We start from the raw sequence: 16,525 nt of genomic DNA on the forward strand, positions 1-16,525 counted from the left end.
TCTGCAAGTCCCTCCTGACATCATCCCCAGCTACTAATTCACCCCCCAATTCCTTGCCAAAGCCGGTTCCATCTGTTCCTACAATTAGATTGCCCTCCCCCTTAGAATCCTGGACTTGCAGGTGGTAAAGAGGGCACAAGGTATGCTGGGGCCCCAGGCTGGGAAGATCATTCATTTACCACATACTTGCTGACTCCTGACATGATCCAAGCCCTGTAGGATATAGAGAAAATTTATGACACAGTCACTGACTATGTAGAGCTCACAGTCTCTTGGGGAAAACAAAATCAGACAAGTACAGTAAATCTCAGTAACAGCTATAATAAAGGTGTGAGCCCAAAGGCAGGGCACCTCCCCCAGGTCAAAGTGACAGTTGAGCTGAAATTTGAAATTTATAGAATTCTCCAGGCTAAGAATTTGAATGGGAGATGCAGTCTAGACAGAAAGAACAACATACACAAAGCGTGATGTAGATTCATCAGAGTGAGACTTGGACTAAGTGGAAATGACCAAGGGGCAGAAGCTAGTTTTGCTGATGTCAGACAGACTATCCTTGGTCGAGTGAGTCAGTCAAGTCTGGGAACAGGGTGTCATAGGCATGACGTGATAGAGACAAAAACCTGGCAAGGGCCGGTCACAGCCCCAGTGGAATCCACTATTACCACAAGGATTAAATGAGATGATGTATGTGAAGTGCCTGGCTTAGAGTAAGCACTCAGTAAATGGTAGCTGTTATTGTTATTATTATCGAATAGCTTTGGTAGCATCACAGAGGCAACTGGCAGAGGCTTTACATAGAAGAGGCCCCAAAGAGGATTTGGTAGAGAACTGTCACATCTGGGCTAATCCTTTGTGGGCGGGTTCCTATTCTTTTGTGGGAAATGGACTCTGGAGAATCTCATGAAAGTTATGGACCCTCTCCTCTGAAAAAGGCACATCTGCTCACATGAAGCTTTGCATATTATTTCAGGGACTTCACAGACTCCTGGGTGCCTGTCTAGTCATGGAATCTGGTTGGACACAGCTGTTACTAGCCCAAGTATGGCCGAGAACGTTTCCACTATTCTCTCAGCTTGTTATTCCAAGTGAAAACCTCAGCACATGTAGTTTCAATTCTACTGAGTATCCTGTGTGCTTTAAAATACCAAGTGGCATGCTGAGGAATGGATGGAGGAGGGAGACCAGTGAAGAGACCTTTTTAGTAGTCCAGGAAGGAGACAGGGCTGGCTTCAGCAGCACAGTGCCATACCTGTACTTGGTTTAATGCTCTGCTATGTCATCATTCTTAATTTTTTAACAAGGAGCCTTGCATTATTATTTTACACTGGTCTTCACAAAGTATGTAGCCAGTCCTAGGAACAGATAATAATGTGTTTGATTACTACGTAAGCAGCATACAAGTGGCAGTGCTGAGACTGGAACCCAGGCTATTTTGGTCCAAACTGTAGTCTTAATCTATGTCATGCTGCCTTCTGGGTCAAGAGGGCTAGTGAGAGTGGAAGGGAAGAGCAAGAATAAGAAATGTTCTTTCTTCTGCTAGAACACTTCTCTACTCCTCTGCCTTTCCTTCTCTTCTATTTTCTTAGTATCAATGTCATTTCCTCATGGAGGTCCTTCCTGGTCTCCAAACATAAATTATGCCCCCTTATTCTCTCTTTTGCTCTTTATTATGCTTTCAGGCACTCACCAGAATTTGTTATTATGTATTTATTGGTGTGTTTTCTTGTTTTAATGACAATCCCTCGCTAGGCTGTTCTCAGTGAATGCAGAGACTGGTGCATTCCCATATCCCCAGTGGACAGCCTGGCACATAGTAGGTATTTCATAGATATTAGCTAGAAGGTACAGTTCACAGAATGTAATGGCAGGTCAGACGGGATAGAGAAGCCCAGAGGATGACACAGAGATTCCCAGTTGAGTGATGCTAATCACCAAGATGACTATGAGAAGTTAGGAGTGAGGCAGGGGTGATTAATTGGATTTGGGATGTGTCTGATAATTTGCTTTTGGTGTGTGTGGAGGGGGGGGGCTCTTGGAGAAGGCTGTCTTATGCTGACAAGCCCTTCCCTTCCTGAAACTACCCCCCCCCCGCCCCCCACACACACATACTGCAACCTGGGTTAAGGGCCCTGCCCAGACTTGGCCCTGGGAGCCTGACTGGGAAGCTCAATGGGTTCTGGCACAGTGCTGCAGGGCTCATCTCTAGATCCCAGAGGTGTGTATGCAGTCAGGGCTCAATAAATACCAGTAGAAGAAAAGAGGGAAAGAAGGAAATATGACCAGGCATTCAGGAGGGAGGCGGGGATGCCAAGCAAATCTGAGAACTGGAGTGGAAATAGAGGACCAAGGTTGGAACCCCGAGGCCCTAGAGACAGGGTGGACAGAGGCGAGCTCCCGCACCCTCAGGAGGTCAGGCTTTGTTCACATAAATGCATTTCATCTTCCTGGCAACACTGAAGCAGACGTTATTATTCCTACTTTGTTTAAGTAAACTGAGGCTCAGAGAGGTGATGTGATTTGCCCAAGGTCACACAGACAGTGAGGGAGCAGTGAAGTTCGGGTCTGACCCAGGGCTGTCAGCCCCCAAGCCTGCACTCTTCCCACTTCACTCTCTGCCTCTCCCCCAACTCTCCACTTCCCTACCCCTTCTCACCTCCCCTCCGCTCTCGCGGCCGCTCCGCCCCACCTCTCCCCTTTCCTCCCCTCCCCTACCCTCCGTCCTTCCCTCTCTTTGGCTGCGACCGCGGCAGAGCCACGTGGTGGGGCTGGGAAGCCGCGGCCGCCGAGTGCCCGGGCGGCCGCCCCAGCTGGGCAGTGCTGTTCTGCGCTGCCCCGCGCTCGGTGCCTGCGCTCCCTGCTCTGCGCTCCCCGCCAGCGGCCCCGCGGCAAGAGGCGCGCCTGGCGGCCGGCGGGATAGACAAAGGAGGCGCGGCGCAGCAGAGCCAGCGCGCGGGCGCACGGACCATGGACTCCGAGCGCGGGCGGCCCGCCCCAGCCCTGAGGACCCGGCGCTCCCGGGCCCGGCCGTAGGATCCTGGCCCCGCCGCCCGGGGCGCCCTACGGGAAGGACGCGGAGCTCGTGCGGCGCCGAGAAGGCGGCGGCCGCCGAGCTAAAGGGGCACCGCGGCGGACCGCCTGTGCGGCCCCTGGAGCCATGGGCAAGTGCAGCGGGCGCTGCACGCTTGTCGCCTTCTGCTGCCTGCAGCTGGTGAGCACCGCGCGCCCAGGCGGCTGGGACTGGGTGGGGCGCGGCGGGGCGGGGGCCCGGGGCGTGCGGATGGGGTGCTGTGGCTCCATGTGTGTGTGTGGTGCGAGTGCCCTGATGGGGGGTGGTCTGGAGTCACGGTGCGGACGGGCGGAGCCTGCTCCTGCTGGCCGGGCTGTCTCTTTGTGTGCGCTTCTCGCCTGGCGCTTCCCGGGTCCAGAATTGCGCCCTGTGCGCGAGTCCCCGGCCCGCCCGGCATCTGGGGTTCCACGCGTCTGGCCAGCACTGTGCCAGTGGCCTCCTTCAGGGGGTGCGCTGTGGAACTGTGGCTGGCTGGGGCTGGGGGTGTGTCCGGGGCTGGTTTGTGGATCTGTTGAGATCCCTGCCTGTGTGTTTTTCTCTAGATCACTCGTTTGCGTGGGTCTCCCTTCCGGGTCTCTCTGCCTCTGGTCTCCGCCCCTGTGAGTGTTTCTCACAAAGTGTCTGCTCCTGTGTGTGTCCTTCTCCGGGTTTCTCTTTGGTATGTCTCTAGATCTCTGACCATTTCTGGTCCATGTTCATCTGTTTGTGTTGGGATCTTAGACTCCAAGAACCGTTCACTCCTTTGTGCTCTTTCTGCCTCCCTACACCCTCCTGACTGGGCAGGCCTGGAAAGGGAGAGCCACCTCCCTGGAAAGTGTCATAAGGAGCTGCCAGGTACTGGGCCAGTCTCGCCAACCGGATGCTGGACCACCTGAGCTGTGGCCACTATTCCACCAGAGCATCAGGGGTGGGCACAAGCAGACCAGCTCCTCTGCCTGGGCTGGCACTGATAGGGGTGGGGATACTTGGGTGCCCTGGGTAGGACGGGAGCATCTGGGAACACTATGCCTCACCCTCACTTAGAGAACTCCCGCTCTCGTATCTGGGAGGCCAGCTGAGTGAATTCAGGGGCAGAAGGAGACCAGCCCTTTCCTTCAATTCAGGCTCTGGCAGGTGAATTTAGGAAGGTGGTTTAGGAGGGACCAGGGTCTCCTGCCTACCCTAGAGCTGAGGCCCAACAACCAGGGGTTTTAAAGCTTTGCCACTCTGCTAGATAGAGGTACATGGGGAACTCCATGGGAAAAACTCAGGTCTGAGTGTCAATTGTGCCTGTCTCTGTGATCTAAGTCTCTAGTTTTCACCTGCATCCATTACCTCTCTTTCACCACAGTGTGTTCAATAAAACATAGTAAAGCTTTGAGCTTGGATATGCAGACTTCCTTATTCATCTTCCTTCTCACCTCTTGGGGACACCAGCCCTAAACCTTCCATCCACAGGCCTGCCCTCTTGGGCAGTGGTACAAACAGCCTGGCTTGGGGGATTGTAGCCCTGCTCCCAGCTGTGGGATGCAGGCAAGAGACTTCTGCCTGGGTCTGCCTTGGTCTCTAAATTGCTCATCCTTGAGGGTTGTAGAAGAGATTAATTAAGATGAGGTAGAATGGAAACTCCAGAAGGGCAGAAATGATCTGTTTTGTTCCCTGCTAAATCCCCAGCAGCTGGAACAGTGCCTGGCACTCCATTAATATTTGTAAAATAAATGAATGAATCAGTTATTTGGCAACTCCTGGCTCACAGTAGAAACATTCTTCTTTATCTACGTTGAGGAACATAAAATGCCAAGAAGTGCTGCAACTTCAGAGGATTTTTTCTCTTTGTTCATTTTTAAATTTTAAACTAGATTTTTTTATTAGAAGAGTAATATATGCATATTATAAAAAATGAATAATTCAATAAATAAACAGGGCAAAAGACTTTTTAAAAGTTTCCTTTTATAACCAGTCCCACAACCAAAGGTAAGCACTATTAATAGCTTGTCCCATGCTCATATTCTCTTGGTGATAATAACAAGAGTTAGCTTTGGGGAGTACTTACTAGGTGCTGGATACCCTTGCCAGCACTTTTTTATGTATTAACTCATTAAATCCTGATAATGACTCTATAAAGTAACTTGCCCAAAGTTCCACAGTTAGGAGCCAGGCTTTGAAGCCATGCAGCTGACCAGCACCCTCTGTTGTCTGATAAGTCAAGGGTCCCTTGGGAGATGTTTACTACTCTATGGAGACATGAAGGTAGTAGTGGTTGTCTTCCTGCCTCCCACTCACCTGCCTCCATAGCTCTCCCCAGCTAAGCTAAACTCACCCTCCCACAAAGAGAGTTCACCAGCAAAGGCGCTTTGGAGTTAGACAAGGCCTGGCTGGGAAATGTAGGGAGGTGCCCCAGGGGGAACTTGAAAACTGATTGCAGAGTGGGTCCCTTCAACTGTCACTAACCCCTCGGAGCCTCTACTGCCTGGCAGCTTCCATAATGTGCTCCTGGATGCTGGAATTCACCAACCCGACATCATCTCAGAGAGAAGGGAGACTGTTTTCTCATCCGGTGGAAAGGGGCAGAGAAGGAAAAGGCTGCTAGTTTTCTCAGATGAAAACTCTACAAGAGGAACTGTCATTTTTCTTTTTCAAATGGGGTTTGATCAGTGCAGTAAAACAGGCCTGTTCTAAACACTCTTCTGCAGTTGGGGTAGACTTGCTTTGAGTGAGGGAGTAGAGTGCGAGGGTGTACTGGAGAGTAGGAGAAGCAGGTGGGGGCTGTGCCATTCAGGTGGACAAGTATAGGGACAAGGCTCTGGAGTTTGAGTCCTGACTGTCACTTCCTAGCTGTGTGATGGATCTTAGACAAGTTGCTTACCCTCTCCGAGCCACGGTTTTGTCATCTGTTAAATAAAGATAAACAGTCCCAAATCTTAGGGTTGTGAAGATTAAATGTATATAATGAACATAACACTGTGCCAGGCACAGAGTGAGATTTAATAAACCCTAGTTTTTTATTGTGATTATCTTAATGATGTATATATACCATGGGATGTTTTCACGGACTTGTGACCCAAACATATCGAGGTACCCCCCTACAGCTCAATTCCTTTGTGTGAAGCAGCAGGTATTGGGCACTGAGCTGAGAGGTAGAAGGCCTGGATTCAAACTTGGCTCTGCCACTGATGCCCTGTGACCTTGGGCAAGTCTTGTCCCCACTGCAAGCCTCGGTTTTTCTATTTGTAAAAGGGAAGAACCATTGGTCTATGTCTCTAGGGTCCTGCCAGTTCTGCCCAGCTGGGACTGTGGGATGAGGTCTGGGCTGGCCTGGAGGTTTCAGTGCATCTTGGTCTGGTTCCATTCCCTAGAATATCTTGCTTTATCTTGTCCTTTGCTTTCCTGGCTTCTACTTGGTGTATCATCTCAACATTATTAATATATTCATCTCTAATTTTTATGTGTTTCCCTTTTCCCTCTCCTGTCCAGACCCTGCCCTTTTCTCATCCACCTCCTTCCTGAAACCTTTCAGGCCACTCACTCTTTTCTTCCCGTAAGAAGATGAACTGAGCATATTTGCCCAAGGGAGTCATCATCAATTTCTTCATCATCATCATTATTACTCCCATTTCTGGAGTCCTGTGCTAAGCACTTTATATGCATTACCTCATTTAACCAAATGAGCTTACATATGTAAAGTGCTTGGCAAAGTGCCTGGTACATGTTAAACAATCGATAACTGTTAGCTATTTTACAGTTTTTCCCTTCTTATTATTGTTATTCCACACAATGGGAGAGGTGTTATTATCCCCCTTTTCAGATGAGGACGTTGAGGCTCAGAGAGGTGATGAGGTTTGCCTGCAAGCACTCTTCTGCCTGAACAGAGAGCCACCCCTCTCCCCTGCGCCACTCTGCTGCTCACATTTAAGCACTGTGTGACCTCAGACAGGTCTGTTCATTGCTTCAGGCCTCAGTTTCCTCATCTGAAAATGAAAATGGTAATGTTTTAGTAGGATTATGCACATGCCTGGCACTGTGAGCCAATGTGTGCTCACGAATACATCATTGCTCTGGTCGTTCTTCCCCCAGCTCTGTGTGACCTTGGACACATGCGTTCACTCCTTCGGACCCCAGTTTCTTTCTCTGTCAAAGAGAAAGAGTCATCTCTACCTGGCAGAGTTGTAAAAAGGGCTCAGCCAGGTTCTCTGCACATAGTAGGAACTTGGAAAAATGTTGGTTTCATTCTCTTCCCTTCTGGAAAGCTCTTTGCTTTCTGGAAAGTGGTGGGTGAGGGGGGAAAGTCAAAAAAGCTGCGAGTAATGGTGTGAAACGTGGTCAACCTGATTGATGTCGTTATTAGTGGTAGTGATGGTGAAGACAGAGGGAGATGGCTCCTGCGGGGGTCTGTGCTCTGAAGCTGCTATATCTGCAAGCTCATGGCTTCCTGGGGAGGGTCTGGCTCTGCTCTCGGTGCATCAGGTCCTTGAGCCAGGCTTCAGAGTCGGGAGCATGAGCTTGTCCAGGCCACTGACCCTTTTTGTTCCTCATGCTCCTTTGGATAAGTGGGGCTGGGGTGAAGGACTCCTTTTTTGCATATGAACAGACTGAGGCCAAACATCTCTCAAGACCCTTATGATGTGGGCAGAGCCCAGTAGAATGGAGAAGGAGGCCTCCAGGGAGCCTGGGGAATGGCTCCTTTTGTAGGGGTGGGTAGGTAGGTGGGCGATTTTGAGATAAGCATCCTGTAAATGGCATCTGCTCTAAAATCTGGCACAGGGGTTAGGAGCAATACACCTGGGGTCAGACAGACATTGCTGCCTTCCTTTGTGACTTCCAGAAAGTCCCTCACCCTCTCTGAGCCTCTGCCTCTCTCCTATAAAGTAGTCAGAACAATAGCCCCTACCCCATGACGGTTTGGGGGAGTCCACGTGACAGTGCGCACACAGCACCCAGCACAGTGTCTGGCCCAGGTGACATGTTCCCTATGGCTAGCTGTCATTTACCTTGTGGCTTGGACAAGTCACATCAGCCCCTATCTCTACCCAGATTAGAAATGTAGTGGTCAGAGTCATTCCCATAAACTCTTTTAAGTCTTAGGTTCTTTACATGGAAAATGTATGGTTCAGTGGGAAATAATAATAACAACAATAATAATGAACAACTTCTTTTGGTTTAGTGTCTGCTACGAGCCAAGCACTGTGCTAAGCACTTCATATACCTGTCTCTTGTTACTATCTGGCTTATTCATGGCCACATATATAGCAGGAACAGAATGAGGATTTAAACCCAGATCTAGGACTCCTACCTTCTACCGTGCAGGCCCCATTGCTTCCCCTGTATGATTGTGGGATTGCTGGATGTAGAAACAGATAGAGAAATCTAAATCTTTCTTCAGCCATAGTGGTTGTTACTAGATGCCAGATCTCCTGAGCTGATTGTTCAAATGCCTTCCTCCCCAGAACTATCCCCAGTTCTACTCACCTCAAGGCTTGTGTTGGGCTTAAGGGGAAACTATGATACAGGTTGAGAAAAAGTTACCCAGGAAAGAAATTAACCTGTACTGAAAACTTATCAGCCCTCATAACAACTCTGTGAAGTAGGTATGGTTTTTATACCCATTTACTGTTGGGCATACTGAGGCTCAGAAGAATGATTTGTTACCAAGGAAACAGAAGATACAGTCTAGGCCTCAGATGAGTGATCAAGGGGAAAGGATTTTAGAACAGTTATAAAATCTGGACCATGTGGAGATGGTCATCTCTGATCATTGAAGTCTCTTCTTTAGTTTCAGAGAGGAGTGGGTGATGGGAGAGCAGGCTGAGGCCAGATATATGTTTTTTTCAAAGCTAGTTCAAGGCCACAGGGAGTGGAGCTGGCTTTGGTTCAGGGGATGCCAGTCCCAGTGCCCTTGGCCTCTCTCCTTGATCTGGAGAGGGAGAGGAATGGTGATTTGGAGACTGAGGGAGCGTCTCGGGCATCAAAGCAAGCTTCCTGAGACACCTGCTTCTGCCAGGGAGCACCAAGGTTTTAGAACAGCTGTTACTGTGCTTGCAGGTTTTTATTTGTTACTCTGGCCTCCTGGCCCCTGCCTCACAAAGCAGCTGGCAAATCCTGAGGCAGAGAGATAGACTGCGAAGAGCGTGGGCTTTGGGGTCAGGCTGGGGTTTGATGAGTTCCATCTCTGCCTCTTTGTAACTGGGTGGCTTTAGGCAAGACACTTAACCTCTCTGAGCTTCCACCTGCATTTCTCTAAATCAGAATGGTAATAATATGTCTCAGAGAGTTTTTAGAGGCTCTTTTGAGATAAGATATTCTGAGTAGGAGCTCACAAAGGGTTCACAGTCTTGAATGCCCTGGAGATGAGAAAGCAGGTTCTAGAATCTGAGTACTATGGGGTAGGAAATGGGACATGTCCCTTTTTTCAACCAGTAGAAGGCCCAGGTTGGAGCAGAGGTTCTGCTAAATCTGTGTCGCCTTGGCCTTGACTGTCCCTCAGTCTTCTCTTCTGTAACATGGGAATAATAATAGCATACTCATGAGACTACAGTGAGGATGACCTGAGCCAGGCATTCATTCAAAGGGAATCAGAGAGGAAGGTTTGGCCTCTGTGTCCCCCTCTGTAAAGGAAGAAGGTTAGACTCCTCATCTCAAAGGACCCCTCCAGCTCTGAGTCATCAACGAGTTCCTTTCTTTCTCAGGTGGAAATCAGAGCTGCTGCCCCATTGGCCCACCTGGCTGCAGGCAGTGGTGACTGATAAGAGTATCAGGCTCTAGGGAGAGGAGGAGACTCCTGCCTTTGATGACCTGCCCCAGCCTTTACTCCTGGGTATCAGTTGTCAGGTACTCTCAGGTGACATCTTCCTCTGTCTGTCTGTGTGAATGAGTGTCTGTATTATCCCCATCCCAAATGCCCACATGGCATGTTTGGTTGTAAAATCAAGTCTCAGACCACAGAGGTTCAGAGTGGGAGGTTCTGACCCATCACTAACCCCTGGCTTCCACAACTGAGCTTCCTGAACTCTAGAAAGACTAAATACCATTGGGTCAGAGAGTAAGAATTGCCACCAGCTAACCCTACCCAGAGCAGCATTTAGCAAAGATTTATGAAGCACTCACAAAGTGCTGAGCACAATATTAGATCCTGAGTAACCTTAGGGTACAAAATTTGCCCTCAGCTGCAAGTCAGAATCCCAAGGTTCTGGTGCTCACTTGCTGTACAACTTTGAGCTGTCCCTGTCTCTCTCCGAGCTTCCTTTTCCCCAGTCTGTGACACTGGGGGATGGAGGAGAGAGTGTTGAAATCCATCAGTGGTTTTCAAACTGTAGAGGTTCTGCCGTGACAGACTGACAATCTGGTGGTAAGTTCCCTGTCCCTGGCAGTGATTAAGAATTTATAGGTAGGTTGGATGACCACTTGTATGGGTAAGTGATCTAAGGATGATGCAGGTCCCTTGGAGTCACCAGGTGCTGGTTCTGGGTCCTGAGAGGACAGTGGCAGTAGCACAAAATGGTATCTATTATGAATAATGAAAAGTGTGTGCATTTTTGTGCTTTTACTCTGTCCCTTTACCTTAAGCATGTTCCTCCCACCCCTCACCCCAAATCACGGAGCCTGGCTGAGCTCCTGGAACAGGAAGTAGGGGGAATGGGAGTCTATAGACACTACCTGCCATGTCCTCTCTGGCTATCCCTTGCTCTAAAAGGGGAAGCAGGCCTAAGGTTTTCAGGGTAGGGATGCATCCTAAGGCTCTTTTTTTTTTTTTTTGAAGGTGGGGTAGGTTCTGCAGCCCCAGTCTGAACCAGAGATGTGGGTTTTCAATTACACAATTAAATGCACAATTAGGCATAATTACCAGTGCTCAGAGCCCGAGACTGCTCATAATAGGCGTGTAATCTACTGCAGCCTCTGTTTATACTACTCAGCACACTCCCTAATGATGCCAGGATGCCTTCACACTGCACTGTTGCCATGGAGATGAGCCCGCCACCACCATGCAGGGCTGACAAATGGTGTTCCGGTTCGGGCCCCTGCATTGTTCCTGAGGCCTCTGCAGCTAGCCTTGGAGTGGAGGGGCCGGCCAAGTGGGCCAGGAAGACAGGTCAGTCCTCCCTGGCTTCTGACACACTCACTAGTTTGAGCCAGCCTTGGAGCCACCATGGAGGACAGAAGAGGGGAACTTCAGCTTCCCCTCCTCTCCGAGTCCTCAAGCCTTGAGCAGGTTGGCCCAGGGACTCTGAAAGGTCTTGTGGTCATCCCTGCAAGCTGAGGTCTGGACGGGGCACCCTGCATACAACTGGCTCCCACACAGGCCCGGCTCTGCTGTGAACTGGCTCTGAGACATTGGACAAGTCCTCACCTTTCCTGGGGCTCCATTTCCCTATATGTGAAATGAACTGCAGGCTCTCTGCACGTGATGTGCTGTTAGAGAGGAGATGTATTGAGCACTTAGGACGCACTGCCTACTACTATAACTGCTTCACCTATAGTGGCTCATTCACCCTCATTACACCCCTTCGTGGTAGAGTTTTACAGAAGTAGAACCTGGATCTGTAGGCAGGAGCAGAGCTGGGATACAAACCCAGACAGTCGCTCCAGGCCCCACTCTCAGCCTCTAGCATATGGCCGCACGTGTGTCATCTCGTATCGCCCTTGCAGCAGCCCCAGAAGTGGACTGTCGTTATACCCATTTCCTAGATGAGGACCCTGAGCCTCAGAGAACTGAAGTCATTTGCTGAAAGTAACACAGCAAAGCAGTGGCAGAGCAGGTTCTGGCCAATGCCAAAGCCAGGATTCCTAACTTTGGCTTCTTAGTAGAGGTCATGAAGAGGTAACAAGATTTCCTGCCACGAGCACATGCCAAGGATGCCCATTATCCCACCTGGCCTGTCCGCAGCCTCTGAGGAGGCAGGGAGTCCTGGGGTCCATCAGACCCAGCACTTTGTTTTGACCTTGAAGGAAATTTTGGTCACTGGAAACGGAGCCTATTATTATACTCATTTTTTTTTACATTTCTCGGTCATTCAGCTCATTATTATGAACATCTACTATGCCAGCTCTTGGGGACTAGGTGGATCAGACATAGTAGAACAGCAAGACTGGAGAACAGAGGCTTCGGGGAGGGTCAGATGGGCCTGGGTTCGGATCCTTCCACTTAATGCATGATTTAGGGCAAGTTGCTTGACCTCTCTGTGCCTTCATTTTATTGGTAATGAGGGTACCAGTCTGCACCTTGCAGGGTTGTTGACAATATTAGCGATCACAACTACTGCTTGCCAAATGCTCACTATATACCAGGTACTCGCCTAAGGCCATTATATGCCCTGGGTGAACCTTCGTAACATATAGTGTGTCATTCTCATTTAACAGATTAAGCAACTGAGGCTCAAGAAACTCAAGTCACTGGCCCAGGGCCTCACAGCTGGTGAGTGGCTGAGTAGACATCAGTGTCCAGAACCCCTGCTCTTCCCGGCCAGGTGTCCCACCAGCATGGAGATGATGGGCGTCCCTTCCACCACTTCCCCGTGGCCCCCAGCAGCTTGGCCAGTTCTCAGGGAATGAGGCATCCAGATGAAAGGGCAATCTGAGCATGACAGTGCCTGCCAGGGCCAAACCAGGATTCTGTCTAGCTGGATGATTGACATACTGGAGGCTGGGTTTTCTGAGACGAGGCTGTCAGACATTACCTTCACCCCTACTCTACACAGCTGGGAAAACTAGGATTTACCCAAGACCACGGTGCAAGTCAATGGCAGAATTAGGACTGGGACCCAAAGTCAGTTTAGGACACTTCTTACCTTCCTTTTCACCCCCCACCTTTACCCCCGCCCTCCACACCAGTTCTTTGGAGAGAGAGGTTTGAGGGCTGTGGTGTATGTTCGTGTGTTTGTATGTATGTATTTAAAACTGCACACAGCTCCATGCCTAAGCATTTGTGGGACAGACACTGGCATGTCAAGATTTGTGGATCAATAAACATCCCTTCTCGTTTCCTCCCTCTTCATTTATTCATGAACTCTGAACTCCTTGGCTCCAGAGAAACTGCCTGGAAGAAAGCAATTAGAGCATAATTAGAACCACTCCTATTATCAACTCTCAGCGGGAGGGGAAGGGGGCGCTGCTAGGGCGTGGGGGTGGCCCGGGAGTTCCCTATAACCCCAACTCCTGCAGCTGCTCATTCAGCGCCTGCTTACTCTGTGGAGCTTGGCCTCCCTGGAGTCCTGGGCACAGGTCCATCTTCAGCAGGGAATAAGGACCTCATCCCCAGAGGCATTTGAGCGCTTGATAAGCATAGGGAGGAGGGCTTTCTGCCTTGCATACTAAGTTAAGAGTAGATGATTTCCAAGTCCCTTCCATGCTGAGCTTCTTGGGTGCTCCCTGCCAGGGCCTGGGCCTGGTGTTGCAGGAAAACTACGAAGCTCATGAATCCTGCTTTCTAGAAAACATCCCAGTGTCAGATTGTAGTGAATGAAGACTACAATGACAATAGGAAATGTAAATTGCCGGGAGGAAGCAATTTACCAGGCAGGGCTCCATTCATGGCCAGGTGATGAGAAGTAATAGTAGCAGAACCAGCAGTCAATGTTTATGGAATGTTTCTGACCCCAGAGCCACTGCTTTTCCCCACCACGTGTCCCACCATCAGAGAGAGGTCGCCCAGGAATAACGCTCCTCCCTCCTCTCCGAGTAACAGGAAGGCAAAAAAGACACAGGGAGGTGCCAGGCACTGTGCTTCTCACTTCAGATGTGTTTCCTCACTTACTGGTGCAGGAACCCTGGGCAGTAGATACTAATATCATCTCCTATGCACAGGGGAGGAAACCGAGGCTCAGAAAGTGACAAAACCTGCCCAAGATTACACAGCGTGGGTGCAGGACTCAAACCCAGGCTTTCCAGACTCTAGAACCTTCGTGCTTTGTGCTCTATCAGGTTCGAGGGTGTGGTTTGCTCTCTTCTAAGCTTCCAAGTTTGAGTCCGAGTTGTTCTGACATTCCATGTTGGGCCATCTTTTTGTTCCTCTTTCTCACTGTGTCAGCTGAAGAGAGAGAGGGAGAACCCCCAGACAGGGGCCACTGCCCCCAGAACCAGCCTTGGCAAAGGAAAGTGAAGGCCTGGCAGATGAGGGTCTTGGCCTCTTGAGAGAAGGTCACCATGGATACTGGAGCCCCAGCTGTAACCAAGGAGACAGCCCCCCAGCCCTTCGGCTGTGACAAGGAGAATGTGGTTTCATGATGGGGAGGGGAGGCAACTGCCACCTGGGGCCCAAATGGACAGAAGAGGGGATGATGGGCTAGATGTAGTCAGAGGAGGACTGTGGGGTCAGTGGGGCTTCCTCCTGGGAGTGGGGATCGGGTACCTGGGAATAACCAAGCTTCTTCTTTTCCTACCCTGTCCCACCTGAGGAGAGGTTGCCATGATAACCGGCTCCCCTTCACTGACCCTCTATAAGGCGCTGCCCCCTTTTTCCCAGTGACAGGTGGTCACTCTGGCAACAGGCCTTGTGCCCAGCAGGGGTCTCTGACTTCCCAGTGGTCCCTTCCCTGACAAGGAAAGACAGTTTGTTTGCTGCACACAGCAACTCTGTCCAGCTGGAGGTGAGAGTCCACATGGGACCAACTCTCAGATGTGGGTTTTTTTATCAGCCCCTCACCAGACTGTTGGTACCTTTCTGATCCTCCCTCCTCTCTGTTTACAACCTGTCCATGGCTCCTCTTTGCCTTCAGGAGAAAGTCTAATGGGGCAGGGGCGGGGCGATTTCAAACTTTAGCGTGCATCAGAATCAGCTAGAGCAGCAGTCCCCAACCTTTTTGGCACTAGAGACTGGTGCTCCTATGAGAATCTAATGCCTGATGATATGAAGTGGAGCTGAGGCGGTGTTGCAAATACAGATGAAGCTTCACTTGCTTGCTAGCCCTCTGCTTACCTGCTATACGGCCCATTTCCTAACAGGTACGGACAGGTACCAGTCCACAGCCTGCAGGTTGGGGACCCCTGAGCTAGAGGGCTTATTAAAATATACATTTTTGGATCTTGCCCCAAGGTTCTGATTTAGTAGGTCTGAGAATTTGCATTTCTAACAAGTTCCAAGGTGCTTCTGCTGCAGCTGGTCTGGGGACCACACATTGAGAATTATGGTCTAACCAGTGGGACACTGGGCTGTCTGGCTGGCCTGACAACCCTAATGCTCACCACCTCCAGTCCCTGAGTTCTGGCCATATGGATATAAGCATGACAGCTGCACTTCACACCTCGGTGCCTTTGCATGAGATGTTCTAGTCTCTGGAAGTCCTTTCCATTCTGTATCTCTTTAAGACCAGCTAACCCATTATTTCCTCTTTAGAGCTTCTCTGTACTCCTGCACCCCCACCACCCACTGACATCTTCCTTCAGACTCTGGCAACCCACTGCCTCCGTTACAGCTTCACAGTGTTGGAATCTATTTCCACATAGATTCTCTCTCCCTAGACTGTGAGCTCTGTGAGGCCTGGAGAGGTGTCTGAGCTGTCTGGACCTCACAGCCAGGCCCTCAGTGAATGTATGATGCTTGAATGAACCCCATAAGCAAACAGAAAGCCCGGGTAAATAATCACAAAGCTTCTTCATTTACTCAGCCAGTCAGATATTCATTGGTGCTTACTCTAGTCCAGGCACTATGCTAGGTGCAGGGGTGTCAGCCATGTGGGCCCAGTGATTGTGTTGGGACATGGCCAGTGCTATACAAGAGAAGATGGTGAAGGATCTGGGTGTTACAGAGAGGGCTTCCTAGAGACGATGGTCAGTGTGGAGTCGAACAGTCTGCAAGCAAGGCACGAACCTTTGTGCAGACCTGATTGCATTTACTCTTCACTGCAACCCTACCAGGCAGAAACTGTCATCTCTGTTTTACAGATGAGCAAATAGGACCCAAGAGGGGAATTCACTTGGACCACAGTCACAGCAGGCACGTGGTAGAGCTGTGCTCTACCAGAATTCTGGACACTGAATCCCAAGCTCTCTCCATCCCCCGTGCTGCTCCCAGAGTCCAGACGCCTGTGTGGCCTGAGACTGTGCTTTGAGAATGTGTCTCCAGTGAGGATTTACCAGTTTGCTCACGACAGACCCTAGAGTCCCCTGTCCACTCAGCCTCAAGCCCACTTGCAGGACTTGCCAGGGCTTCTCCAGAGGGACAGTATATGTGTCCCAGGTCCCAGAGACAAAGGCCAAGTGTGTGGGGGAGAGGGGCATTGTGGATGTTGCCTACACATGTGTCCAGACCTGCTCAGAAGAGAGAGAGGCAGAAGGAAAGCCTGCAGGACGCTTCTGTCTTCTAGCACAGAACTTGAAGAAGTTTGGGAAGTTTAAATTCACGCCTGGCCTTCCAGACCATTATGTCTAAGTAAGGAGATAAAACATATTTTATTTAAGTGCTTGTTAGCTTGGTTTGTACCTTAAATACTTAGACACATGGTGCTCTATTTGCACTCTTGGCCTGATGTTAGAAAAGGGTCAGGACTTCGT

The 16,525-nt window shown here is 50.1% G+C and overlaps 1 protein-coding gene across 1 annotated transcript in view; it reads left to right on the forward strand.

Annotated features, from left to right (window-relative positions):
* Nucleotides 1–2,720: 2,720 nt before the first annotated feature.
* The window catches only part of NKAIN1 (sodium/potassium transporting ATPase interacting 1), a 40,394-nt gene continuing 26,589 nt past the window's right edge, over nucleotides 2,721–16,525 (forward strand). The window contains exon 1 of the mRNA XM_006924317.3: nucleotides 2,721–3,208. Within this exon, the coding sequence (XP_006924379.1) occupies nucleotides 3,155–3,208 (54 nt within the window). The 5' untranslated portion in view covers nucleotides 2,721–3,154. The remainder of the gene's footprint in view (nucleotides 3,209–16,525) is intronic.

The sequence above is a fragment of the Pteropus alecto genome, unplaced genomic scaffold, assembly GCF_000325575.1.
Source record: "Pteropus alecto unplaced genomic scaffold, ASM32557v1 scaffold39, whole genome shotgun sequence".
NCBI classification, from domain to species: Eukaryota; Metazoa; Chordata; class Mammalia; order Chiroptera; family Pteropodidae; genus Pteropus; species Pteropus alecto.